This window comes from Toxotes jaculatrix, chromosome 1 (genome assembly GCF_017976425.1).
Source record: "Toxotes jaculatrix isolate fToxJac2 chromosome 1, fToxJac2.pri, whole genome shotgun sequence".
NCBI classification, from domain to species: Eukaryota; Metazoa; Chordata; class Actinopteri; family Toxotidae; genus Toxotes; species Toxotes jaculatrix.
This window is the reverse complement of record NC_054394.1, coordinates 12,457,538-12,485,233: the sequence shown is the minus strand read 5'-3', so window position 1 is coordinate 12,485,233 and position 27,696 is coordinate 12,457,538. Positions and strand designations below refer to the sequence as shown.

The window sequence follows — 27,696 nt, the reverse complement described above, 5'->3', positions numbered from 1 at the left end:
CTAATACATGCTAATTAGTGCAACCATCCAGGTAAAATAGTGAGAAATTTACTTACCGAGAAAACTGCAACACAGACTCCTTCGACGGTCGGTTAGTACAGTCTACACTACAACAAGCCATATTGTCACAAAAACCTATCCGAACATTGGCAAACAAACACGGACACTGCAGACCCTGTCAACCGCTGGAGGTAGCCGGAGGCCTCTGGATGTAGCCGCCTAGCCCAGCCGATGCTTTAGCAAAGAGCTAACTGCCAGTGCCTGTCTATGGGTCTGTCACTCAACGTAAGCACACCCTAATTTATGTAAGAATTTTAAGCCTAAATAACACTAAAACGGTTGTGGTACAAAAAAATCTCCCCCAAAAGCAAAAAATGTACCAGGCTGTAAATATGTTTTCTTTAGGCTGTAAAGTTGGCGATTTTAACATGGAGAGCTGCTCACTTCTGGAGCCAGCCCCCAGCGACAGCCGAGAAACTGCAGCTTTTTGAACGCGGAAGTGATCCTCACTGCTGAAACCCACAACTCCCCCCTTGTCCACGAGACGTCGCCATTGCTTTCGTCTCTGTCCACGCACCCGCTTGCCATCTGCCGCGGGGTCACGTGACACATCTGTCAGGGGACAGCATGGCGGACATGCATGTGGAGCCTCAAAACAAATTGCATCGACTGTCCAGCTAACCCCGCCGCGATAAACATCGAAACTGCGCGTTAACGCCGGGCCGGCGGTGCCCGAACAGACAGCAGAATGGACGAGGAGAACAAACTTCAGTTCCCGTCTCTGCCCGCTACCAAGGAGGACCTTCTGGTGAGTCTGCGTTAGCCGACATGTCCACTGTGTCTGTGCGGCTAATCTGAGCTAGCCTCCACTCCAGCCCTGTGGTCGGGTAGATAAAATATACGCCCAGCAAGAAATTAAATGTGTGTTCGGGGGCATAGCACATTAATGTGGATCATTGAAACATTCTTGTGCTTTTCTTTGAATACGTCTGAGTCCATATATCTTAACATTGCTCTTTACTGAACCAACACTGAGTAGCTTAGCCTCCTAACACAACAGTTAGCCACGTATGTACACAAAGTTAACTGGTATTCCCTTCCTCTCCTGTCTTGTGGCTGGAATATCTCCAGAAGTTGTCACATCAAAAAAAAAAGCAGCTGTAGCAGGATTTTCCTCAGTTCCTAACCTTCCTTCTAAATTCCCCTTTTACAGGACTGGGCTTATCCAATGAGACGGGAAATGCAGGTCTGTAGAATGAGTTTGTTGTCTGCAGTGGGAAGGCTTATCTTGACAGCAGAATGTCCTTGTTCTCGTTTCAGTGGTTCATTACAAAACAAGTCTGTGGATTCCCAGGGTTTATCCCCCCACATGTGATAGCATGTTCTGAATTAATACTGACAAAAGGATCTTGGCTGGCACAGTCTCTACCAGCAGTAATGTAATTCAGTTATAGGCTAATGTATAAGAAAATGTAATCTCATTCTAGTTGATTTCAACCATATCGCTCAGCTCTACTTCAGAGATAAGTTTGTACATTTAGAGACGCAGCTTACATAATATGACAGTCAATCATTTCTGTACACACTATGATACACGTCTCTTGGGTGAGGACAGATCCCGCCCATGGCTGCTGAATGCACCACTATAATGTCATGTACACTAGTAGAGACTTCAGGTCCATAAAGGGACTCTTCCTGAGCGAATTAACGTATCCTAGGTTTGGGTGATTCTTTTGAACATCTATCACTTTTACTGACTGTGCTGTTAATTTGTTGTGTTGCTTGATCTTTAATTTTCAGGAGATATTACCGGGACTGTTTTTAGGTCCCTACTCTGCTGCAATGAAAAGCAAGGTGACTTTTACAGAATTTTAGCACTGGTATTTGGAGACACAGAGAAACTAATACATTATCTGCTTATGCTTTTATAGCTCATATTACTTTTCTTCTTTCTTCTTTGCCCAGCTGCCAATTCTTGAGAGACAGGGCATAACGCATATTGTGTGTGTCCGCCAAGACATTGAAGCCAATTTTATCAAGCCTAATTTCCCTCATACATTTAGGTAAGTGTTTATACGATTAAATATCTGATGTGAAGTCCTAACAGCATTTTTATGTGAAAAGTTGAAAATTTGTTTGACTTGATCAAAGCCTTTCTTGCCAACCCATGAACCAAATGTCGTTGCATCTTTGCAGATACCTTGTATTAGACATTGCTGACAATCCAGTGGAAAATATAATACGATTTTTCCCTACGGTGAGTTACAAAGTAGGCTTTGTGCTTCCTTCTTGGCAAGCTTTTCATTGACTGAAATGAAATGAGACATCTGGCATTTTCATTGTGCCTGACATACTGTTTTTCATTTTCCTCCTAACAGACTAAGGAATTTATTGATAGCTGCTTAGCAACAGGAGGTAAGATTGCATGCAGTTTCCATCTCTCATACTCAGAATATCAAGTAGGAAAAGAGTCTTATCAACAATCTTTCGCTTTTAGGAAAGGTACTGGTTCATGGAAATGCAGGGATATCAAGAAGGTGTGGTTTGTTTTGCTTTTTGACATCACATGATTTCATAATATCATTTCACTAATTGCACTGAATTGCCATAAAATATAGCAGCTAAAGGTTCCTAAAGTATGCAAGGATATTAGTGGATGACTGTAATGACTTACAGATGTGAATAAAACACCACATCTCCTTTACGTATTCTTTCTTTTAGTGCTGCCTTAGTGATTGCATACCTGATGGAAACATTTGGGGTAAAATACAGGTAAGTCTTTTTTTTCCTCTCACATCACGTTATTGTTTCTCTTTTACCCCACTGGAAAACTCATCATATCTTTCTAGTAAGTTCCGTTTTCACTGTCCTTTGTCTTTCGTGCCACAGCAGTATGTGACAACCATTCATGCCATGCCTTCACATAAATCTCGAGTTTATCTTGTGTCTGCTTAATGTAACAATATACAAAACTACATAAGAGAAATTGTAAGATATCATGCAGCTGTCATAAAAATATATACTGATTTTGTTAAATTCTCATCTAAAATAGAAGTAAATCCTTTTTTTTACAATTTAAAGGTGAATTTATAGCATACACTTGTTCCAGTTTGCAGGGGTGTGTCTCAGTGTTTCATAGGCTGCGATTATAACCCTCTGTCATATCCACTCAATAGGGATGCTTTCAGCCACGTCCAGGAGAGAAGGTTCTGCATCAACCCCAATGTGGGATTTGTGCATCAGCTACAGGTAAGGATCATGTAGTTGGTCTGCTATTTTACAGCAGAGGTGTCCAAACAGTTCCACAAAGGGCCGTGTGGCTGCAGGTTTTTGTTCCAACCAAGCAGCAGCACACCAGACTTGACTCATTTAATCAACTGATCTCAGTCTTCAGACAGTTGATTGGTAAAACTGCGTGCTCTTGATTGGTTGGAACAAAAACCTGCAGCCAAATGGCCCTTTGTGGAACAGTTTGGACGCCCCTGTCTTACAGTATGCTTACTAATTCTGAATGACACAGCAGATTTTTTTTTCTTGTCTTCAGTACTCATCTCTGCAGTCTTCTTTTAGTCTGCCACATTTAGTGGGCCACTTATTTATTTAGACATTTGGCTTGCAAGCAACATCAGGATGAGTAGTCATTTCCTAAGGAGCAGTGTCAGTCCTATGAAAAGCATGTGTTTGTGCACCTGTGAAGACGCACTGCTTATCAATACCAAGACCAAACACATATCCTAATGAAATATGACAACAGATATTCTGGTATTAGTCACGACAGATTTTCAAGGTTTTGGATTTGATTGTGGTGGCTGACTGAAACTGCCATCCTCTCAAACCTTGTTCAGGGATGAACAACACACTACTGTCAACATACTATGTGTTGTTGCCTGTGCATTACTGCTACTGATGCAAACTGCTAAACTCTTATAGCTGCAATAATGAGTGTTTGTTTCCTAGGAGTATGAAGCGATCTACCAAGCCAAATTGACCATTAAAATGATGTCACCGATGCAGCTGGGCAGGCCCTTTTCCTTACAAGCTGGGATGCCAGGTTTGTTCATATTGTACCCAGTTCTTCACAGCCACATTATTCCAGAGAAGCAGGCTGGCATAATGTTGTCACCAGCTTTTAGTGATAATGTGCTAGATGTGTTAAATCAGACTCTCATCAGCAAACATGTGGATGATTTCATAACTTACTGCATTCATCTTTTCTCTGTATCACAAGTGTTTTTATTTAAAAGACACAGACGCTAATATTCAATCACTTGGAGCCCTGGAGAATTGGCTCATAATTTCCCTTGAAGCTAGATTTGCTGAGTGCTGGTAACTTCTCCCAGCTCAGACTATGAAGTTATTAAATCCTGAAGGGTTTGCACTTATTAAACTGTTAAAAATAATTAAATAATTTTCATTCAAGTGATTGCAAACTTGTTTTTGAAGTCAACACACTGGATCGTGACAGGGTAATTGCTTGTGTTGATGTGTGCAGTAGGTTCAGTTGTTTGCTTGTCTCCACATTTCTCTAACAGGAAGCCGCAAGCGCAGCCTGGAAGAAGATGAAGACTTTGGAGCAATGCAGGTCACAGCAGCACAGAACGGATGAGCTTTGCTTACATTTAGCCGTGTGGCGCAGTGCACTCAATTTTTTTTTCTTTTTTTTTTTTTCTTTTTTTTTTTTACATTTTTAATGGGATTAAAAATGTAAATATTTGAACTTTTTCTAAGGGGAAGGGATGAGGGCGGGAGGGGGACCACTCATGTCTGAGACATGGAGTACTTACGGGGAACGGGCAAATTTGATAACTTTTTTTTTGTTTGTTTTTGGAACTGTATGCACTGATGGGAGATTTTTTGCAGTTTTATAGTATTTAAAGCATTTTGCATTTGCAGCGGGACAGTATTGCAATAATGCACTTTCGATACTTGAATTTGTGTAGACGACACTATGTGGGCAGTTGGCAAAAGGGAAAGTAGCCAGGATGTTGCCCAGTGGAGGACACGAGAAGAGGAATAGCTAATGCCTTTATTTTGTGAGTAATAGCATTGTGGACTAATATCAGGCCTAATGTGGGATAGTAAAGAATGGAAAATAACTCACTGCTTAATAAAAAGAAGTCTGACTGAGCCGTGTTCAGCAGTGTTATTATATCTAAATGTGATGCTTTGTCAGTCTTACATAATTATTATTATTATTGAATGTTATTACTTAAAGACACATCAGCTACTGACATGCACTATTATTAGTTCACAGGCCTAACATGCGTGATGAGCTATGGGGACAGAATGGGTCTATAAGGCATTTTGAAACAAATTTGCAGTGACAACACTGATGACATGGCTATGGAAATTAAACTAAATTTGAATTAATATAAGATTATGGTAGAGGTGACTGGATTTTTCAACAAATATCTCAAATGATTCTTGAGATAAAACATGGATCTGCTTTCCAGTACATTTTTCACATTTGTTTTACAATTAGAAATACAGGCAAGCAGTATTGTACATCATAGAATATTTTATTTTGACTATTATAATATTTGGAAATAAATTACATTAAATATGTTCCCCTGTTCTCCAGAATAATAATTATAAAACGTAACTAGAAAAAGCTTAAATAAGAGTTTGTTTACAAAAATCATTATTACCCACTTCCCATTGCTGGTTCTCTCCTAAAAGCGATTGTGAACATCAACCAAATGAAAAACTTTAAAAACCTTCTATAAATTTCTTGCTACCGCCTCAAAAAATTTTTTTTGTTTTTGCTGGAAAGGTTTTTCACTTCAACAGTCTTGACTTCATGCTTCAAGTCTTGTAGTATTCGAACCTTCATCACAGTAATCCAGCAATACTGCTGCCAAAGAAAGAAAAGTTTTCTAAGAGAGAGGGAGAACCTTGTACCGAGAATAATGAAACCCAAGTAAAACCCAAAGTCTCTTAGAAAAGTAATTTTGCTATCACACATAAAGAAAAAAAGTTGCTATTCTTTGGTGACTTGCGCCTTAATGATCAAAGCAATGTATGAATCATGGTCTACTGCAAGTCCTTCAAGCATACACATTTTGTTTGAGTGAACTGAAGTTGTCCACTTTTGTAAAATATCTTATTATGTAGTTATATTGATACCATCTTGTTTTTCCAAGCAACTGTATTTACTGATTGCTGCATGGCAGTCACAGATATTTGTATATTCTCTACCGGCACACAGCAAATTACTTATTAGCAGTGTAACACAATAAGACATTTACAGTAACTGACATTCATCTCTGCTGATGGTGGGGAAGATGATGTCAGAGCTCCACCCTGGTGAGGTAGCCATGGTTACCAAGGGGGCGGAGGATGATGTCAGAGTGAGTGGAGGGCTTAAACGTACATTCATGTTTGCTAAAATGTGCTGAAATCAGGATGAGTGATCAGAAACCACTCAGCAGGGTCACAACCACAAGCTCATCCTCGGGCTGCTCCCCCACCTCTTAAGACGTTTTGTCACTGCAAGTTCTGATGTCAGTGTGTGTAAAAAGATATGGTCCATCCCCCCCAAAATGGAGGTTAAAAAGCTGCTGTTATCTTCAGTCGAAGAATCGACACTGCATATAGGTCTCATCTGAAGCGGCGTAGCCAAACTTTTGGTAGAAAGCCACATTTTTGGGCGCACATTCCAGTGTGATTTTGTAGCAGTTTAGTTTTTTGCTGAGAAGAGTAAGAGTTGAAACTAACCTACAGGGACGGAGAAAAGAGAAAAAGGATTAGTTAAAATATATATATATATATATATATATATATATATATATATATATATATATATATATATATATATATATCACACAAGAAATTTCCTCAATAAGTCTCTAAAACAACATGTCTGCGAGGATTTTGGGTAGAAATTCAAGGTTTTAAATATTAAAACAAGCTAAAACAAAATGTCTTTGTGTCCGGCTCACACAGGACTACTCACAGTTTGCCCAGCTGCTTCCCTCTGCACACGTCACTGACTACTACCTCCTCCACCCGGCCTCTCTACAAATAAAACCAAACAGAGACAGTCTTCTTTTAAGACATGAGACTTCAACCGGTTCAAATGAATATGAATAAATGTAAAAATGCAACTGTGATTTGCATAAAAAATCTGAACTACCACTACATTAATGAGTCACTTCTTTATGGGACTGGCCTTTAAGGCAAAAAAAAAATGCCTGTTAGTGCCTGTAGTTTACCTTAGCACAGGAGTGGATGAATTTGTGTTCTGTGATCAATGTAGCTGTAGCAACAATCTGTCCCAGATTTGTGTCCTCCACAACAACAACATAGTAGTCCCCTGTCTTCTTCATATGCTCAAACTTTTCTGGAAGCCAACAGACAACAGACATGTTTCATTTATTTAATTATTTTATTCTTAACTGATCTGCTGTTATATTGGTTTGGATTTCAACTGTGATGCCCAGAAAGTTTGAAAAACATGGGAACAACTTTTGGAATTAAAATATTCACATTGTTTTAATGGAAAATGTTCTGAACTGGAAGAGCAGAATCTCACTTGATTCATATATCATATATCCATGTTAAGTCAAACTTACTCGTGAACTGCTCTGGTGTGACATCGCCTGTCTGGGTGAGTTGAGATAAAACCTTGAAGAACCCTGCAGCACAAAAACATCAGAACAGCTGACAAAAACAACTAAGGATATTTTATAGTTTTATGGTTTTCTTACATTACTAACATCTTGACACCAAGGAACAAAAAACGTCCATCACAAAGTACTATTGCTCTTATCTTCTCTTAACTTTTCTTGAGAATCCAAGTACTGGCCTGAAATACGTTACCCATCCAGCCTCTGACCCACCTCGGTTGAAGTCTGCCGTACAGAGTGGCCTCAGCACCAGGCCTTCCCCAGGGCTGGACGGGGAGATAGGAGGAGAGAAGGAGACCGTGTTGCTACTCCAGTCTAGCTCCTGAAGCAGAGAGGGCTCAAAAAGTGGAGACTCGTCCAGCAGCATTCCACAATCTCTGCTTAAGAATAAAACACGCACACAGACACACATACACACCCTTAAAATACTGAAAGTATGACACTGAACAGAAAGTCTCGTTAACTATTCCATCTACGATATTGTATCAGCACAATTACTTAATGTGCTCACACTGTCAACCTTGACTGGAAATGTGTTTAATCTAAAACACACAGAACTTTGACCCGACAAATACAAATTCCCTTGCCATGGCTCCGGTGGCTGACAAGCCAGCTGGCACACACGTGAACACACCCTCATATGAATTAAAATACACATCATCTTACAACGGACAAAGACGTGATGCCTTTTTTTTTATCTTTAGCATTCATTCCTTGTTTTCTTTTTCCATAATGTGCTTCAAGATATGTAATATGAGTCCGTTCACGGTGAAAGGCCAACAGGCAACATTACTGGAGGCCGGTGGTGGCTTTAACACTCACTTTTTACTAAGTTAAATGAAGCTAGAAGCGCTACACGCGTCTTAATGTGGTTTCCATGGCAGAAAAACACAATCACACTTTACTGTTGTCATTATGTCCCGCTCAACAAAGCTCGTCAATAAAGCAAGACTATGAATGGGCTTACTAAGCGCCAGGAGAGTACAGTGTTTCTCAGCAATAGCCTGTGATACATTAGACCAAAGTGCTCATGTTGACTACTCCCAATAATGTTGCACCGTCCACAGTGTTTTGGCTAGCTAACGTAATATTAGCGGTAAAATGATCTTCTGATTAAGCAACTGCCACGTCTCAGTAACTTCATATATATTATTTTCTTTTGTGTCCTGTCAAACAACGACATAAGGCCACCTTCACTCAAGCACACTACCCACCCCAGCAGCTGTAAGTTCACACTAAACATTAGCGTTACTTCCTCGAGGATGGCCTGCAATGCTAAACAGCTAGGTAGCTAGCTTAAATGCTTACCGATAAAAGATCGCCACAGGAAGAGAAGTTCCACCTGAATTCCCCAACTGAGGTAACGCACAATGCCAACCGGGTACTTAATCTACAAGTTTTCAATGAGGCTGGGCTACATCGTTAAGATGAATAGCGTGGGTGTTTTCGGCTGCTGTTTCCGCCTGGTGTGTATGACGTGGCAGAGATCCCGGACGTACAGGCGCAGCCCAATAACGTCAGCAGGTCAGTTTCATAGACCGAATCAAAAAGTTTGTATGAACCTATGCTCTACACACTAGGCAGGCCCCATTATCACTGCTGCATTTTTAATTCTGTGTTTGGAAGATTGAGACAGAGGTGGTTCGTACATACAAAGCCAAAGTCAAGCAGACAGAGGTGGGTTCATCTCAAGGCAAAAAAGAAAAAAAAAAAAATTCAATTACCACTGTCTTTTGTTAAAAAGCTGTAGAAGCTCTATTTATTGAATATTTTGTATTAACATATTTTACAAAAACTAGATTTACAGAAATTATCCATAACTGAACCGCTCTAAATTTAGGCACAAAAATACAGGAAAGCTCAGTCCAAAAGTATTTCAGCTTTGATTAAATAAGCAATGGTTATGAAAGATAACCCATGAATAGGAAAATATATCATGGATATTAAAAGTTAAGTAACTGAATGTGAAACTAAAAATGAAAACAAAACTGTTCAATTTTTTTTTTTTTTCATTTTGACTAACCGAAATTTGAGATATAAACCCGATATTGTGTTCTTACAACACCCCCAAACAGAATTTGAGCAACAAAATAAACACACAATTAAGATCACACCACTTCAGCTTTTAGTGGAAGTTTGTGGGCTGCTCTTTGGGATAAAGTGGAAGGAAACAAAAGCTCTTGTCTAGATTCATGCATATCTCACCCCAAACTGCCCTGGCACAGTAATCATAGAAACCAAACACTTATAATACACACAGTCTCCGTCTTTGTGTCCGTTGATATGTCTCAACCAGCTACAGATTCAGTGAAATTTGACAATACTCAAAAAGCTTCAAGGGCTCAGTCCACGCTGTACGATGCTGTACATTTTCGTAATAACATCTTTTAGCAGAGGATGATTATCTTCCCTGCTGGGATGACTTTTCAATTAGCACTCCTCAATGTGAGTAGATAAAGGCTGCACAAATAAAAAAACACTCAAAAAATGTCTCAGTCATTCAGGTCATATAATTTTTAGAGGTATTAAACGCAGCTGGATTTGCCGTTAAGTTTTGACAATGTTTTGCTTCTCATCCAATAGGCTTCACCATTTCTACCAGTGGCAGTAAAAGAACTTCACATATAGAACTGATGAAGACTGCTGACAACATCCTCAAAGTACAGTGCAGTGAGTCCAGCTGCTGCAGTATAGCCGTTTCTACATACCTTTAAAAAATGGTAGACGCTGATGTCCAATAACCCCATACTCAACTGAAAAGTTTCCACAGCTCAACAGCAGTGGGTAAATTTAAGAAAGACTGAGAAGATGACACCCATTGTATTTGTACAAAATGTAATACAACCCCTTTTTTTTCTTATTACCTACGCATGTCAAGGGATCAGTATTAGAAAACAAAAGATTCACATGCCAACTCCCCCCTCTTGTTAAATAACAAAATGCAAATTGTTTGCAATGGGTGATATTACACACTAAATACAGAACAACCCATGCGGGTCAAAAACACTTTGCTTGCAGCATTACTTTGATAGAAACATTCATATTTGACAGAAAGGCTGAACAATACTAAAGTGACATTCTCTTACTCCAAGGTAAGAAATAAAAACATGTTATTTTTGCCTACAATCAATTCACAGTTGAAACTCATAAAATAACACACAAATACGTCAAGATGAGTTTCTCCATCCAGAATATGAAGCTTGCTGCCATGAGCCAAAAACAAGTGGAAAAAAAATCTGATAAAAGGAAAACAAATAAGGACCCAAATAATAGCTTTATCTAATGACACCTTCAAACCCTTCTCATAAAATCTACTGAACGCGATGCATGCTCATTCTTGACAGCCAGTCTCGATCATAGCAAATACTGACTCTCTATTGAAGCTGGTGGTTGCAAAGTGTGGCACAAGAATAAAGGGCAATGCAACTTTCCATTTCTTGACTTGCACCCATTAATTTATATAATGCTCCAAATGCTCAGGCTTGAATCAGTGATGCAGAGGCTATTCACAATAGTCCCACCTTATTTACGCAGCCCAAAACAGTCCAAAGGCCATGTTTGCAATGCTTTTTAATTATAGTTTTGAACAGTTGATGACCATTGACTGTACACCAAATGGGGGAAGGTTGAAATAGCTCTGTCGGTGCCTCTTGGGATGATGATGTGGTAGACTCCTCAGCTGAAGCCAATCTTTGTATCAGGGTGAAGGGTCTTGCTGGTTTTGCACACGCCTCTCTGCAGCTGCCGCCACGGTTCTACGTCTCAGCACAGTTGGGTCCAACTCTGGGAAACTGTCCTCCTCCAGTCCAGGTAAATCCTCGTCCTGGTCCTCTGGACTTTTGTTAAGGTATCTCCTACAGGGAAGAAGTGAAAATGTAGTAATATGATCATGGGAAAATGCAAGGTCATGGGTAAAGAAAGCAACCAGGTATCCTTACCATTTCGGAACAAATGTTTAAAAGAAAAAAAAACTCTCATGTTACTACTTCTTAGTTCTGTCCAACTTGGAGTTTCAGTTATTCTGGTACCCACCCAGGAAGACCACAAAAATTTATTTTCAAAAACAACAGCAAGAAAAGTGCACCAACCTGCGTGCTTGCTGGAGCATCTCTTCCTTCCTCTGCTTAAGCATCTTCTGCCTCTCCTCAGCCGACTTAGAGAAGCGACCTCCTCTGACCTCCATGTTGTCTGACTCACTGAGGGCCTGCTCAGCTGCCGCACTGGGTCCTGCCTGCTCGTCTGGTGCAGAGTTTACCTGCATAGGGGCGCTCTCTATGGCCTACAGAGGGCAGATGGACATAATGTGTGACATATTGATGCATTCTGCCTTTCAAGAAAACCAGTTATGTTATCAACATGAATCAGACAGCCAGGAAAGCATCACGCTATCGAAAGACCCCTTTTTATGGGCATCGATGGAAAAATGAAAAACAACTCTGTTGTTAACATTTAGCCCCCAGTTTACTGACCTGTGCTGGGAAAGGAACCTGGATGCGCCCCTCCAGGATGTTGTCAGTAGTGACTTCCACAGAGCGAGTCAACTGCAGGTCCTGCATTACCAAGTAGGAGGGCACCTGAGGGAACATCTCCTGGATCTGATGGGCCTGATGCCCACAAATTACATTAAGAGCAAAGTGAGCAATAGAAATAAGATTTAGAAAAAGACAGATGGAGAAGGGCAGAGCAGAATATAGTCAGTGCAGCTTAAAACTAGATTTTTTTATTCTTTTTTTTTATGGTTAACCCCATACTGAACTGTATTAGTGATTTACAAGTACAAAACAGTTCAAAATACTTGGAATCTGTTTTGTTTAAATATTCTTGGAATCTTTTGTAGTCAACAACGGTTTCTGTTAAATCTGTTGGTTTAAAAATAGAGGTTATCACTATGTCAAAAAGCATTTACCAGGAATTCAAATACCAGAGTAAAGTAATAACATTTGGCCTATGGTTGACAACCCAGGCAATCTTGTGAAGCAACAGACACTGGTTACTAGTAAACAGCAAAACAGGAACAAAATAATGTCAGGACTGGCTCAGGCAAATAAAGTATCAAAAAAACTGTCAGCAATTTACTGAAAACCTGTGTGTGTGTGTATCATCTCTCTTAAAATCAACAAAAATTTCATCAGACTGTAAACATGAACTCACCATGGCCATGAGCTGGGAGTTGTTGGCCTGAGCAATGCCCAAGATATTGGTAGTGTGCATTACTTCCACTGAAAAACTGGGCAGCCAGCTGGCAATGCGAGATCCTGTAAGAGAATACATGGATTTTATAATTCACTGTCACACACAGCCTATACATGTCAGGTATCTCCATGCCCAAATTCATCCTTGGGTTTGTGTTTGACAGACTTACCATCGAAGTGGAAGAAGTGGTTGTGTTGGTTGATATGTGGTCTGGCATCTGGAGCCGCTCCTACAGGGCCGATGTTGTCCTCCAAGCCTCCGCCCTGCTGCTGGCCTCTCGCCTGGCCCCCATCCCCATTAATGTTAAGGGATGTCCGACATGTTGGACAAGAGGTGTCCTGCTCGAGCCATGAGCGCAAACAAGAGCTGGAGGAACACACATAAGTCACAAATGCTAATTATGACCTTTCTCTGCATAAAGGTTTTCATCTAATCATCTTACTGAAGCTGAGAATGTTCAAACTGCTCTTACTCATAAAAATATCCAAACAATGCAAAAAATGTTACTATAGCTCAACACTGTTGTGCACTCAGGTTTCTGGTGCAGTCTCTAGTCCATCTTTGTTCTGGTAAGAAAGGATAAACTTTTTCCAGACTATGGAGACACAGGTCGGTGAAACCAGTTAAACACTGCATGGACAGAGGCAACTCCTGCTGTTTAAAAATCACTTTACTTGTGGAAGAGATGGCCACAGGGTAGTTTGCGTGCTGTCGACATAGTATCCCAGCAGATGGCACAATCATCATCATTAGCTGCCAACTCCTCCGCAGTAGCAACAGAAAATCTGCAAAAAAAAAAAAAAAATTCACCATGTCAATACAAACCTTTCATTAGAAGTAACTGAATTTAAAAAAAAAACCAAAGAACCACAAAAACATAAGGTGAAAAGGGAAAAATAATCAAATCAAAACACAGTATCACCTGGCCTCCATGTTGTTGATGACACGAAGGTAGTTCTTGTGTCGTCGGACGCGACGCTGGACCTCGTGGAAGAGATAACGCAGCTGCATGAAGATAACCAGGCTTGCCATGGACAGCCAGATGTTACCAAAAAGCTAATGAAAGAAATACAGACAGAAAGGGTGGAAGATAAGGAGAGTGTGAAGAGACACGGGGAAATATTCGATTTTCAAACCATCACCATTCTATGTATCTTACCAACATATGGATATGGTGCATGAGGTCCAGAAACAACATAGCTAGCTCCATGATGAAGTCTGTGTAGTAGACATATGTTCCCTTACTCTCCCAAGTCCCTGGATGGTTTAGGTCCCACAGATGAATGGAGTACCTGAGGGGACAAGCACAACTCTTTAATACCATGAAATACAGGTGATATTCACAGGGGATCCACAGGGTTTGCCAAGTTAAAATCAAGACTCTTTGATGAGATTCAGAGCCTCTGTTGCTATCAGTAATAACTTCACAAAAAAGTGAGACTGTTGTACAGGTCTCACTTTTAGTTTATATATAAGGAAATCACTTACAGAAACATTTTAGAACTAACATTACTAACTACAACTTTTACAAGAACTCAATTTAGGGCTTTTTAAGACTTTAAGAGCCGCAGATGCTCTGTGTTTAGACACTATTGCAAGTCATTGAGACAAAATGAACGCACAACAGTGTAACAATAACACAGGCAACACTGCCATCGGTAAGATGAGACAGCAACAATTTGACAAATGGACCAATCTATCCAGATAGCACAAGAACAAAGAGTAACAGCGTAACGAGACGCAATACAAGTTAATTTCCACAGTTTTGCTTAAAAAAAAAAAGCCAAAATGCCTGGTTAAGACAAAGTAAAGAAAATAGTCCAATGCTACAATGTGTATGGATGCAAACACAAACGAAGATAAGAACGTGAAACAAATGCATCTTTTATTGTTCAAGTCCAAGGACGTTGGTCACCACAAAAATAATTTGCAGTGTACCAAGCTAAGGCATTGCAAGCGACAAAAACAGTTTACAAGTTTTAATGTTAGACTAAAGCTACTTTTGAGGCGTAAATCCTTAACTACACTCTTTGGGACAAAGAAACCATTCACACTGGTGCTAATGAAACTAGAGGAAAACAAATGGTGTTGCTAACATTAACCCGATTCTAAATTTGTACGAGCTATGCTATCCATACCGCTGCAGTGTGTGCACGTGTATGCATGTGTAAGGAGACTTACCGCATGATGACATGCCCAGTGCGTACAGTCACCAGCAGACACTGAGGACAAAAGCACAGAGGTGAACTTTTAGTCCAATTAACATATACAACAATCTAAAATATGACAGTTACAACTTAAGAAAAAAAGAATACAAGAGAAAAGTTGAAGGAATGTTTTGTAGTTTGTAATTAGTTTTTCTTATCAAACTAAATTTAGGCTAAAATTATGTATTTCCCTTTTGGAAACAACAGGAATTTTGACCTGTCACAGCAGAAAAAGCACTGTTGTAACTGAAAACATTAATGATGATCCCAGTGCCCCAGTAAACAACGTGCATGAGCCAGCATGCAAGACACCAGATACCTGCAAGTGGCACAAATAAATGAAATGTAACCATTATTAATATCATTAATTACAACTGTGCCTTTTCTGCTATAATGTATAACTGTCTACCATAAAGGAGTTTAAGGTCTTTACAACATGTCCATCATATATGCTCAAGCTTAGCCACACTTGCCACAGTTGGACATTTAATGATTTACTCAGCCCCATTTGAGACATTAGCATTTTAAATAAAACAATAAATCTTTAAGAAATATGTGGGCCTAAACAAAAGCTTGAATGACATAATCATCTTTGCAAAGCACAATCAAAATGTGGACAACAGGCTTCCATTGTTATACAGTTGTGGCTCCAGTTTCTCACCTCTGCTGCCATAAAGGAGAGGGTGTGCATGCCATGGGAAGCTCCCAGCAGACCACACACCACAGCCAGGCCACAGCAGTCCAACAGAAGGGAGACCAACAGACAAAGCACTCGCACATGGCTGTTCATGGGAGTTGAGGGGGAGAATGACAGCTGTAGGGAAGAAATAGGGATTATAGGTGGATTAAGTCTTTTTCAAAGTGTTTACCTTTACTTAAGGTTTCTGGAAGTTTTCCTTTGTCCTCAAATATGAATACAAATAAAGTTTACTGGTTTTAACTATTTGGGAATTTATGGTGGATTTCAGGAGGCAAAGGATTTAGGAGAGCTTTAAAGCTCACATTCTTATACTACACATAATACATAATTCTGGCATTTAAAGAATACAACAAAATAAAACACTACAACATCTGAATGTTCATGGAACATGTAGCTGATGGCAAACAGCAAAACCAAATATTAAAAAATACATTCAAACACGGGAATAATCAAAAGAATGAATTCAACCACCAAAGAACATTCAGTGCGGAAACCACCACAGATGAACACGAAGGTTTTAATATCAGGTGCCATACTCAAAGGGCATTTCTACTGTAGAACTTGAAAGGAAAATGTGCAGTGTTCCCCATACATGGAGTTATTTGTCACGGCCCACCACAATATCAGCACTGAACATACTGATTTTCTATTTTTTTTATTTACTGTTTCAAATGGGTAAAATCTTATTTCATTGTAAAGCTGGTGCAGCACATTGATTTGCTCAACCCCCTCCCTGACTCGCTCTCTCTCTCTCTCTGTCTCACAAACAAATTGACAAAAGACCTGTCTGTCATTGTAAGAATGGCCATTGGGAGAGTTGGGAGAAATCCCACTGAACCGGTGGGCCAGCATACCGACAGAAAATCCATTAAGTTTTATCGGCCCTCTCTGTGTGCCTTTCATTTGGGGCACGCATGACAGTATGCTGCATGCGTGTGCCGGGGACTGGGCTCACTGGCCTATCACAATATGTAATCAACCCTCACCATCCCAAGTCTTGAGGATTGTTATTTGTTTGACACAACATGAAGAAATGCAGCTGTATATATTGTTAAATCTAATTTTGTGGGAAACACTTGAACACACTGAACTTTCCCCTTTCAAATTTCACACAACCCATTTAAAAAAAAAATAAATAAACAATCAATCAATAAACTCCTCACACATGACCCCATAATTACAGGATCTACAACATTACAAACATTTAAACAGCTGAACTGAAAAAAAGTTAATAAAGGTTTTATCAATTATGTAAAATATTAATACCACAAGGTTTCACCAACACACACGGTATACCTATCATCTTTAGCAGTTTAACCCCCCAAAGCTAGAACCCACAGAAGCAGGGAAACAGGAAGGAAGACAGCTGCACTGACACAACTGACAGACTTCAACCTAAAACAATATATCTACACTCACAAACTGGGATATATTTTGCAGCACAGCAGGCAAACATAACCCTCATGGTACACTCAGCCTGTCAGCATTACGTCACAGGAAACATACCAGCTTACTGCCGGTTTTAAATGTCATTGCTTGCAAGGAGGTGATTAAATCTGATATTTTGTTTTCCCCAACATGCAGAGCACAATCTGATACAGGGACATGTTAACATAGTGGCTGAAACTGTATCAGTAGCCTAACATGCCATTACAAGGGAACTATTAATAGATCCAGAGCTGAAAAAGAGTACAGTCAGTCTTAGACTTTTGGGGAACACTCAGCACACTTTTTAAGGGCGACTACTGTATGAAGTTTGTGGGTGCACTGATCAGTTATCATCAAGTGCCAGGCTTTTTGCCACCTTGCATTTACTCTCAATCCCTATGAGTATCACAGCAGCCAGAATGAATGTAGGTCTAGTCCTATCATGTTTACTATGAAGCTTAAATAGGAACAGGTTTCATACAGGGATATTGGTGCCATCTGTTTTCCTTTATAATGTCTCATAGCAAAGAAACAGAAAACTTGTTGCAAATATGTTTGTGAACAAGCTCTGGATTTAATTGTGTTAACTGTATTGCTTCCTATACTTGCTTCATGACATACTGGCCATATCCAATGCCTGTATCTTCATACAAATTATAATGTGGTAATAACATTAGCGTACTGTTTGAAACTGTTTGAAACAGAAGAAAAGAAATACTCTCCAGGTACCTGTGACAGGAGTGTTCTTGACCATGACACATCTACTTCAGAGGTGTTTTCTTTCACAGTTAACAGGCTTTTAAAACAGCCTTCATCTCTGACACTACAAAATGACCTAACTGTACACGATTCCAATACAGGACTCAGACTATTTCTTGAAAACACTGGTTTAGCACAATAAGACTTACATTATTGCTGATAATTCAATAAACTTGTTTAATTGTCCAGGCCTAGATTATCATACAGGGTGGTCATAAAAAAGAGTAAAAAAAACACAGGTGTAGTTCATAATACTTACATATTCAAATCTGTCTTTGCAGAGCTGGACCATGAGGTGGAGAAAAACCAGGGCCGAGAACCACAAACACCACATAACCACCTCCTCCACTGTCTGCACGTTCAATACCCCAAAGATGAAAATAAACTTGTAGAAGATGAAGTTCCAGAACTTATCTTTCAGGTGCTGAGGAATAAACACAGAGTACATGAGATGCCTTTGTCTAATAGAGCTACACTTAAGAAGAGCTGCAAAGATCCTTTGGGCCATTTTCGGGGGAAAAGGCTTAATAAGCCCTGGCAGGAAAGTAGCTGCATGCATCATCTTAACACCGTTGCAGACACAGACTCACCTGCTTCTCACTGACTCTAAGAGGGCCGAACACCACATACTGAATCATTTTTGCTATCAGCATCAAAGAGCAGCAGAATGTGTTGACTAACACCTAAAAGAGTACAAGAACAAAGAGCCAGTTAGGTTTTGAAAGAACACCATCTTCTTATCAAACAATGCAAACTCTTAAACTGGGCAACACTCACCCATACAAAGAGACTGTCAGTAACCAGATACCACAGGACAGTGGTTGCCAATTCTGTGTTACTAATTTCATTATTTAGATGTTCAAGATCCACTTCAGAGGGAGCTGGAGTTTCATCACTTTCCAAGACCCCAAAGCCTGGATCAGTCACAGTGGTGTAGGCACTAAAGATGCTACCAGCAAGCAAAGCCACACTCAGTACTGTGTAGGTCTGCAGGCTGGGCCATGGAAACCTCTCCAAAAACAGCAGAGGCATTGCAGTGTTTACGGTCCACTTCTCAACTTGATAGAATGGTGTTTGTCGCGATCAAAGAGCTCCAACAACCTATGAGGGCAGAAGTGAGTTAGCTGACGTTGGCCAAATTTGACCAAACTCAGCGTAAATATTTCACAAATACAACATTGCTAGCACGGGACTGTGGCTATTTGGTGTCAATATGAGAGTTATGAGAGCAATGGCCAGATTGGACACGAATGCAAAATGATCTTTGTAGTCTCCAAGAAGTCACAGGACTGATGTTAACCGGATATGTTAGCTACCTGACTCTCAGTCCTCAAGCAGGCTAACTTAATGCTAGCTCAAAACAGTCGGTCCAAGTGCAAATTAAACCAGTATCGGACTGTCATCGGTGATGTGTAAAGGCTAAATTCAACCAAAGACAGTAAAAAATCCTGGGTCAGCGGCCCAACTCACTAGCATAAATACCGTAGTTGAACTGACTCTATTGGAGTTCACGCCCCTAACGTTAGCTTTCTACCTGGGCTAACGTTAGCTAATACTAGCTCACTTTTTAGCTACGCAGCTAGCTGCCGTTACAGAACCTTAGGCGTTAAGCTCGTATGAAATGTCACTTACAGTTGGTCGCGAACTTAGTTAAAGACAATATCCAACGTCTCTTGCTGTGTGCAGTGCTGTACTTTTAGTGCTGCTACGCTGGGAACACCGTGGCTGACAACATCGTCATGTTTATTACACCGAGCAGGCAGCTGGCTGAGGGGAGGCTTTCTTAGCTGCGCACTGTAACAACGTCATCGTTACAACTTTAAAGTCATAGCGATTAAAAACATCTTTTCACCGTTTCAACTCAACTTAAACAACAAATTCTTCACTCTTGGTGACCAATAAACGCTAAACACACACACACACACACACACACACACACACACACACATATATATATATATATATGCTTTTAAAAATTCTGCTATTTTAATAAAAATTCAGGTGCGTCCTATAAATTTGTTAAAGGGACGAGTTTGGCGAGTTTCAGGGACTTTCTAGAAAATGTGACAACCACTGGATGCGTCCTCGTTTGCTTAGGCCTTCTTAGCCTATCTCTGCTGCAAACGTTACAAACGCACAGGTATTTTTAACCATCACTGCTGTTAGAGACAGCTGTTTGTTCAGAGAAGTTCCTCTTAACTGTCAGAAATAGACTTAAAAAAAAAGCGGAGGGTGGGGGGGTCATAGCAGGTCAGGTATCACTTCTGCTGTGACTGAACTAATAAGATTCGATAATCAGACCACAATCCAAAAAGTTTCACATCACATCACATCACAAATAAACAGTCAGTGCAGCAGCACTCACTGTTTATTTGTCCTGTGAAAATTACATTGAAATTGTGTATGAGAATTATGAAACCCTCGGGTTTTAAGCCATACATCCAGCAGGGAGAGGAATTCATGAGTGACATGCATGAATTATAGCCTTAAACTGCTGTGTCACAAAGCCAGATTACAATCTGATGTAAAACATAGCTACAGTCTGGAGCTTGATGCAGCACTGACATAATTAAACCATAAACCTTTATAGCAGGACTCCAACCTTTTGAAGGCTGATAGCTTAAACATCAAGAGTGGAAATGAAAGCACTGTACTTCTGTAGCTCTGTCTGCAGTCTGTGACAAAAATGAATAGGAGGTCACAAGGAAATATTGCACCTGCTGTTTAATCAGAATCGTATCAATGGAAAGAGCCTATTAGCAAATGAACAACACTTCAAACATGTCCTCGGCGACACATGCAATAGGATAATTGTGAAAGTTAAAAATAATGGAGGATAAGGGTTTATAATAGACAAAATATTCCATACATTGTTCTGGGCTCAGGAATTATTCAGCCTGTATAATTGAAACGACAAATGATGGTAATAATTAACTATTCAAATGGTTTCCATTTATGCAATAGATGGAGTTTACAGAGAGTCCAAAGTTAAGGTGTGTGTGAGCGATGTTACAGAAGGTTGTTAAGGGAGAATAAGGATAAGAGACAATAAGCACAGCAGCTTAGCTTTTCACTTACCATATCAGATAAATTGCAAATAAATTAGCCTAGTGACTACTGCTCAGCAGTCTGTCAAAATCTCTTCTTTTTCATCAAGTTTTTTAGGAAGCAAATGTAAGGAACAAACAAAACTATTATTAACAAAACCCTGTTTTGTAAACACACTCTGGAGGAGAGTACCATAAAAGGCCTTTGACCTTTGTGTTTGATATGCAGAGTAAATCATATAGTCAAACATACCTATCTGCTTATGTCCTTCCTGACTTGTTCTGTTAATAATATACTGGCTTACCAGGTTTTTTTTTTTTTTGGAACACCTTCAGCTGACTAAAATCAACAACACTGTGAAAGACTCAACAGCAGATTAGCTGTCCAGAGTAGATTCCCATAACTTTTTTCTTTCTGTTTTCCTTTTCACTTAAACCCTGTTCCTGTGCATTTATTCTAAAAGGGAAGTGACTCTAAGACTTGCTTGTGCAGCACTTTGTTTTAGTTTTCATGCAGACACCACTGACAGCGCTCACACTTGCAACATGAATCACTCAGCTGTGTTGTCTTCTTCGGAGGAAATGGTCCCTGAGGAGTTTGAGTGGGACATCAGTGGGAAAGCAGTGGCTTGTGTGATCCTGGGTCTGTCCTTCCTGATAGGAGCTCCAGGGAACCTTCTGGTGATCTGGACCATCCTGAGACACGTCAAGCAGCGTTCCCACCCTGTGGAGATCATCCTGCACCTGGCTGCTGCGGACCTGCTGGTCCTCATCACCCTACCTCTGTGGATCTACTCCCTGGTACACACCTGGGTGTTCGGACAGGCCACCTGCAATATCGTGGTGTACATTATCATTGTGTGCATGTTTGGCAGCATTTTCCTCATCACCCTTATGAGTGTGGAGCGCTTTCTAGCCATCTGCCATCCATTTGTGATGATGCGCCGGAAGACCACGAGTGTTATGAGAAGATGTCTCGTACTTTTGTGGCTCCTTGCCGTCCTTCTAGGAGTACCCGTTTTACTAACCCAGCCTTTGGATGAAACTGATGAATCTGAGCAGTGTTTTATCAGAGAATTCAGCTCTGTGACTCAAGGGATCGTCTTCTTATGTCTGGAGACTGTGATGGGATTTGCAGTTCCTTTCAGCATACTTAGTATCTGTTACTGTCTGGTAGCTGCCCAGATTAGGAAAATGAATTACAGCACCAAACAGAAATCCATGGCTCTTGTCCATGCCGTGGTGATAGCATTCACTCTGTGCTGGTTGCCTTACCATGTTATCAACATTGTTGATCTGGTTTGTATCTTAGGATTAGGTGAAGAACATGGATGTCTGCCGGAGAGTATTGTCTTTAGCTCTGGTGCCCTTGTATTCATAAGCAGTTCAGTGAATCCTGTGTTATATGTCTTCTTTTCGCGGAACTTACAACAAAGCCTCGAGCAGTCCCGACTTGTCAGGCTGTTCCAGGAAATGGTCACTCACACCAACAAACCCAGGGAGGTGGTAGTACAACAGCAGACTGGCCAGAGGGCAGCAAATATACAGGAAGAGATGATGTCAGACCTGACAAACTGAATCCCTGAGACTGTGACAAAAAGAAAATGTGAGATTTGTCTTCTGCAGTTAATTAAGCGACTACATTTTATTTTGAAGGCCTGTATGTGATCTGAGGTTCTGAAAGCTTGAATTTTGAAAACAGTGCTGACAATGGCAATGTGCTGCAAATTATATCATTAACAGATACCACACTCCCACATCCTTGCTTCAGATTTAATATAAGCAAACATGTGACTGTGACATTTACGTGGTTCTCATTGTTTACAACAAGTTATTGTTATAGTTATATATTTTTTGAAAAGTTTAAAATGTGAAATGCTCCTGTCTTGTATAATGTTCTTTGTGTATTTTACAATGAATGAAGCATCTGTTTTTTGACTTGAAAAATGAAATGACACACCTCTAAAATCAATATTTTTGGAAAATGATACAATTATTTCATTTTTGTTGATTATTAAAACTTGATAAGAGCATCATTGTAGCTTATTTCGATCAAAGAGAGAAAAACTTAATTAGATTTCTTGCCTCTTCGGGAGACAGTAGGTCCACGTTATTCATGCATCATTCAAAACAACACTGTAATATTTTATACTGAATATGTTATGATGAACAAGTATTGGTTCCCACAAACCACATTCAAATATAGTCATTTGTTACCACAAGTTCATGTGGGCAAATGCTCACAGACACAAATCGGGAGTTTTTACAGTATGATTGTCGCCATCATAGACACAAAAGTGGTGGCCAAGCAGTTAAAAAGAACTGAGCCCTATAAAAACTTTGAGTCATGTAATTTCAGTGAAACCTTCCAAATACAAGGAGCGGACACATCTCTCTTTTTTTTTTTACAATATCTGAGCAACAAGCAAGTACTGCAGATGCATAGTCACGTTTGAATTTTATTTAAATAAAAATGAAAATGTATTACCTGCTAATTAAAAATGTTGCTATTGTTCTCCATCTAGTTAAAAATTTTAGTGTTTGTCAAGAAAACTTTTTAGAACAAGTTTTGTTCTAATACATGTGGTTCTTAAGTTGATAATGTTACTGTGTCCCTATTTACTGTCAGCAGCTGAGGTTCATTTTTAGATCATAACAGTTTCTCTTAGATGATTTTTCTTGCTTCTTTGAAACTCTTTTCTAAACATTTTTCATTTTTACCCAAATCTAGGGTGAAAAATGCACTTCTGACACATGCATGAATCACCTCTTTGTTTGAAATAGGCCTGTGAGGAAACCCTGTTCCTGTGCAGTCTATTCTTAAAGGGAAGTGAAGACTTGCTTGTGCAGCACTTTGTTTTTCTTTTCATGCAGACACCACAGTTAGCACACACACTTGCAGCACGAACCACCCAGCTAAGCTGTCTTCTTCAGAAAAAATGGCCCCCGAGGAGTTTGACGGTGGGACAGCGGTGGCTTGTGTGATCCTGGGTCTGTCCTTTCTGATAGGAGCTCCAGGGAACCTTCTGGTGATCTGGACCATCCTGAGACACGTCAAGCAGCGTTCCCACACAGTGGTGATCATCCTGCACCTGGCTGCTGCGGACCTGCTGGTCCTCATCACCCTGCCTGTGTGGATCTACTCCCTGGCCCACTCCTGGGTGTTTGGAGAGGCCTCCTGTAAAGCCATGGTGTACATGATCAACGCCTGCATGTACAGCAGCGTTTTCCTCATCACCCTCATGAGCGTGGAACGTTTTGTGGCCGTGCGCTATCCTTTTGCCTCAGCTGACTGGAAGAGGAAAAAAGCTCTGAATAAAGTACTGCTGACTTTGTGGACTGCAGCATTCTTGTTCAGCATACCTGTCATCCCAACTCAGGTTGTAGGGGAGGATTCTGGTAAGGAGCACTGTCTGTACCGCCAGTACACTTCTAACACCCAGGAGCTGGTGTGCGTGCTGCTAGAGACGCTGGTGGGGTACATATTACCCCTCACCATCTTGGTGGTGTGCTATGGCTGCCTGTGCAGCCGGATTACTCAGATGACCTTCAAGTCCAAGCGCAAGTCTACTGTTCTTATCGCCAGTGTAGTGGTTATGTTTGCCATTTGTTGGACACCTCATCACATAGGAAATTTCCTCTCGCTCATCATCCTGGCCACTCAATACTCCTTCTCTGATGCAGCAGAGAGTCTGGAGAATGTCAGGAGCACCATGAGCTTCATCGCTGGAGCCATGGTCTTCATCAGCAGCACTGTTAACCCCATCCTCTACATGTTTGCAGCTCGCTCCTTCAGGAAGTCCCTGCGTGACACTGGCATCCAGAAGCTCTTCCGCCACATCTCCAGCACCTCCCCAGGCGAGGGTAACAGAGAGGTGTCCTTTGTGTCGAAGAGACACAGCAAACAGACCAACAGCTCTCAGTGTGTGTCGGAGTCAAAAGACCAAATGAACATATTGGTCACAATGTGTGAAAATCCATCCTGATATGGAAAATCTATGGGGAAATGTCTGTGCTGTGTGTGAGAGTGTAGATATTCATGGGTAGACAATATGTATCTTGTAATGATGGAAACTTTGCCTGAAATGAAGCTTATTTTGTATGAAATTACAACATAGATTAACAGGATGTCCGTTTGTCCGTCCAAACAATACTTGTCCAACTCTGTAAATGACCCACTTTACATGTTTTTTTTTAGTTGTGAACATATATTTATAAACACGTTATATATTATGTACAAAGACTTATGCCATGCAGTATTAAAAAGTAGTACAGTAAATACTTATATACACGACGTCTCAATGTCTCACTGTAAGAAATTGTACTGATCATGTTATTAATTCTGTTTAAGGCATTTTCTTAAACTGCCTGTATTTCTGGGAAAGTGGTTAGACAAAACACAGTAGCTGGAAATCCTGTGATTGTATCTCCCACTTCTTATATCTGCTTGTGCCATGGGGAAATATTTAACTCACACGCTGCGGCTGTTTTGATGAATACAAGACTTTGAGAAATGTTTAATCTTGCTGTCTCTTTATGTCTTCGGGAGCTGTAACCGTTGATACCACTGGACTGTGCAAATGTCAATTTTCACAAGAAATTTTGTTTAATTTTCTCATGATGCCGTGTTTTAATCTCTCATGGAATCCAAAAATTACTACTGTTGTAAAAATGTTTTTCACTCTCGACAAATACGGTAACAATTGTCCTTCTATCACACTACAGACATCAGTCATACTTTCAACTTCCTCTCAATGAAAAGATTGCAAAATGAAAAACTGCATGTTCCCTTTGGTGAGCAGCAAAAAGCGGAATCATGTCTTAATGGCTTGTCACAGTCACAGTCAATCTTGACAGTTCAGTGTCAGCTTATTTACTAATGTTTGCATATTTTTCTCACACAGGCCAGTTATATATAATATTCTATTACCATTATCACCATGCTGAGATTGTCTGTTGCCATAATAACTCAAAATGGTTGCTCCCAACTGACCAGTAGATGGCAATGGCATCACTGTGCACAAATTCAGTTTTGCAATTATTTCAGTCTGGTGTAATAATAATCATAATAATAATAATAATAATATCAGTAATAATAATAATAATAATCATAACAACAACAACATATATATTGGTATTCATATTACACTACAGTTCCTCAAATATAAGTGACTATGGCCTTTCAGGGCAGCTCAAAGCAGATTTTGACACACAGGGAAGAAATATTGAGTATTTTTTTTTTTCTTTTTTAAAGGAAGAATTGACATTTCACAGTAATGATTTTCCCATGGGATATCGTTTGTGTATTGTGTTGAATACTATGAGATGGCTAATTTGTGATAATGACTTGAACTGATGATTGAATAAACCCAGTGTGACAGTTCTCGTCACTTTTTTGGAGCCCTTGGATATTATCAGGTCAGGATTATTTCAACTGTAACAGTGGAAAATTACAGAGAGCAAAGGGTCTGACTAAATACAGGCGAGATCACTCAAGAAAACATAGCTGCCACTGAGACACACTAGACCAGGGGTGTCCAAATTGTTCCACAAAGGGCTCTGTGGCTGCAGGTTTTTGTTCCAACCAAGCACCAGCACACCAGAACTTGACTCATTTAATCAACTGATCTCAGTCTTCAGACAGTTGATTGGTCAAACTGTGTGCTCTTCATTGGTTGGAACAAAAACCTGCAGCCACACGGCCCTTTGTGGAACAGTTTGGACACCCCTGCACTAGACGTTTTTTTCACTGAACGAAGAAGCAATGCACGTATGAGACAACATCAGCAGTGTGGTATGCAACTAACATAACCACTGCCTTTCACTATGAGTGTATTCCTACAACATGCTTGTGTATTACTTCATCAAATTAACACATTGTCCTTTATGCTCTGGATGGGGTTTAGGATTTTTAAAATAATAAAATACTGTGACATTGAAAATTTCCTACAGCACTGAAAAGTAGTTTAGGCACACACCTGCCCCTTGGCATTTAACGTATGTGACATGTTGGGGTTAAATATTAAATGTTATCAATACTTTTTGCTTCAACACTTGCCTCACAGAAATCCCGCTGTATTAACAACCACTTATTTTAGTAAAAAGATTACTGTAATCCCTTTAAATGTAACTCATTCTTTCCAAGGCCCCAGCCAAAAGTACACCACAGGACAAGACCTGCTAGTTGGGACAACTGAGCCACAAATCTTGGCTGTTCCTGAAGTTGACTAAGAAGTGCTGGTTTGTGAAACACACTGTTTTTGCCTCTGGCTCAGTGGAAAACCTGCATGCACCTCACACCATACAAAGTTAAGTCACCACATACACCAAAGCAAAGCCATTTTCTGGGTATGACAGTGTCTTGAACAGGTTGCTTTCTCCATTGTAAAACTTTTCTACCAATTACACCTGCTGAAAGAAAGACTTGTGCTTGTCACTTTAGTGCCACGAACACACAACATGTTTAAGCACGCCTGCTGTGTGATGTCATGAGGATAAATGTTCCTCACTGTTGTTGTGGTAAAATATCATTATGTGTCTAAGATTTCAGCTGAAATGTTCCCCAGTGCACCCACGCCCTCCAACTAATCAGACTGGTTCATCTGAAAAGAATGAAATTCACATAAGGAAGGAGACACTGGGAATTACTCTCAAGATTGGGGGATTTAAATGAGTGAAAGGAGATGAACAGACAAAAAGCCTTGCATTCACTACAGTTTGCTGGCCCACAGGGA

General features: G+C 40.2%; 5 protein-coding genes across 6 annotated transcripts; 3 read left to right on the top strand and 2 right to left on the bottom strand.

Annotated features, from left to right (window-relative positions):
- The first annotated feature begins 613 nt into the window (after positions 1-613).
- styx (serine/threonine/tyrosine interacting protein) lies at positions 614-4,735 on the top strand. Its single transcript, XM_041040775.1, has 11 exons — positions 614-808; positions 1,214-1,246; positions 1,801-1,854; positions 1,966-2,063; positions 2,197-2,257; positions 2,379-2,415; positions 2,498-2,537; positions 2,722-2,772; positions 3,177-3,249; positions 3,958-4,051; positions 4,533-4,735. The coding sequence occupies exons 1-11, from the start codon at positions 749-751 to the stop codon at positions 4,604-4,606; spliced, it is 675 nt and encodes a 224-aa protein (XP_040896709.1). The 5' UTR covers positions 614-748; the 3' UTR covers positions 4,607-4,735.
- A 743-nt stretch (positions 4,736-5,478) lies between these two features.
- On the bottom strand, positions 5,479-9,085 carry gnpnat1 (glucosamine-phosphate N-acetyltransferase 1). Of its 2 annotated transcripts, none has more exons than XM_041040786.1 (6): positions 8,937-9,085; positions 7,842-8,008; positions 7,575-7,637; positions 7,215-7,342; positions 6,956-7,017; positions 5,479-6,717 (listed from the first exon to the last, which is right to left on the bottom strand). In XM_041040786.1, exons 2-6 carry the CDS (start codon positions 7,993-7,995, stop codon positions 6,570-6,572), a joined length of 555 nt encoding a protein of 184 aa, XP_040896720.1. In that variant the 5' UTR covers positions 7,996-8,008; positions 8,937-9,085; the 3' UTR covers positions 5,479-6,569. The 2 variants fall into 2 exon arrangements, with proteins under 2 accessions (XP_040896720.1, XP_040896729.1); XM_041040795.1 differs by having other exon boundaries at positions 7,842-8,005.
- A 274-nt stretch (positions 9,086-9,359) lies between these two features.
- Positions 9,360-19,715, bottom strand: LOC121182568 (E3 ubiquitin-protein ligase AMFR-like). The gene is made up of 14 exons (XM_041039159.1): positions 19,548-19,715; positions 18,693-19,016; positions 18,506-18,598; positions 18,175-18,339; positions 15,690-15,842; positions 15,003-15,043; positions 13,981-14,113; positions 13,744-13,877; positions 13,496-13,606; positions 12,991-13,187; positions 12,780-12,883; positions 12,098-12,232; positions 11,717-11,907; positions 9,360-11,482 (listed from the first exon to the last, which is right to left on the bottom strand). Exons 2-14 carry the CDS (start codon positions 18,945-18,947, stop codon positions 11,326-11,328), a joined length of 1,869 nt encoding a protein of 622 aa, XP_040895093.1. The 5' UTR covers positions 18,948-19,016; positions 19,548-19,715; the 3' UTR covers positions 9,360-11,325.
- Positions 19,716-21,483: 1,768 nt separating this feature from the next.
- On the top strand, positions 21,484-23,352 carry LOC121184892 (leukotriene B4 receptor 1-like). The gene has a single exon (XM_041042812.1). The coding sequence runs from the start codon at positions 21,509-21,511 to the stop codon at positions 22,538-22,540; it is 1,032 nt and encodes a 343-aa protein (XP_040898746.1). The 5' UTR covers positions 21,484-21,508; the 3' UTR covers positions 22,541-23,352.
- A 29-nt stretch (positions 23,353-23,381) lies between these two features.
- si:dkey-148a17.6 (uncharacterized protein LOC108190685 homolog) lies at positions 23,382-26,329 on the top strand. The gene has a single exon (XM_041042799.1). The coding sequence runs from the start codon at positions 23,902-23,904 to the stop codon at positions 24,946-24,948; it is 1,047 nt and encodes a 348-aa protein (XP_040898733.1). The 5' UTR covers positions 23,382-23,901; the 3' UTR covers positions 24,949-26,329.
- The last annotated feature ends 1,367 nt before the right edge of the window (positions 26,330-27,696 follow it).

What these genes read in the sequence shown, in the direction of transcription:
- styx (XM_041040775.1), top strand. Translation starts at nt 749, where the DNA reads ATGGACGAGGAGAACAAACTTCAGTTCCCGTCTCTGCCCGCTACCAAG. An exon ending in TAGCTGCTTAGCAACAGGAG is followed by an intron (nt 2,416 to 2,497) that starts GTAAGATTGCAT and finishes TTTCGCTTTTAG; the next exon opens with GAAAGGTACTGGTTCATGGA. An exon ending in CTTACAAGCTGGGATGCCAG is followed by an intron (nt 4,052 to 4,532) that starts GTTTGTTCATAT and finishes TTTCTCTAACAG; the next exon opens with GAAGCCGCAAGCGCAGCCTG.
- gnpnat1 (XM_041040786.1), bottom strand. Translation starts at nt 7,995, where the DNA reads ATGCTGCTGGACGAGTCTCCACTTTTTGAGCCCTCTCTGCTTCAGGAG. An exon ending in TACGGCAGACTTCAACCGAG is followed by an intron (nt 7,638 to 7,841) that starts GTGGGTCAGAGG and finishes TTTGTGCTGCAG; the next exon opens with GGTTCTTCAAGGTTTTATCT. An exon ending in TCATCCACTCCTGTGCTAAG is followed by an intron (nt 7,018 to 7,214) that starts GTAAACTACAGG and finishes TTTTATTTGTAG; the next exon opens with AGAGGCCGGGTGGAGGAGGT.
- LOC121182568 (XM_041039159.1), bottom strand. Translation starts at nt 18,947, where the DNA reads ATGCCTCTGCTGTTTTTGGAGAGGTTTCCATGGCCCAGCCTGCAGACC. An exon ending in ACTCCCAGCTCATGGCCATG is followed by an intron (nt 12,233 to 12,779) that starts GTGAGTTCATGT and finishes TGTGGGCATCAG; the next exon opens with GCCCATCAGATCCAGGAGAT. An exon ending in ATGCTCCAGCAAGCACGCAG is followed by an intron (nt 11,483 to 11,716) that starts GTTGGTGCACTT and finishes TCTTCCCTGTAG; the next exon opens with GAGATACCTTAACAAAAGTC.
- LOC121184892 (XM_041042812.1), top strand. Translation starts at nt 21,509, where the DNA reads ATGAATCACTCAGCTGTGTTGTCTTCTTCGGAGGAAATGGTCCCTGAG.
- si:dkey-148a17.6 (XM_041042799.1), top strand. Translation starts at nt 23,902, where the DNA reads ATGGCCCCCGAGGAGTTTGACGGTGGGACAGCGGTGGCTTGTGTGATC.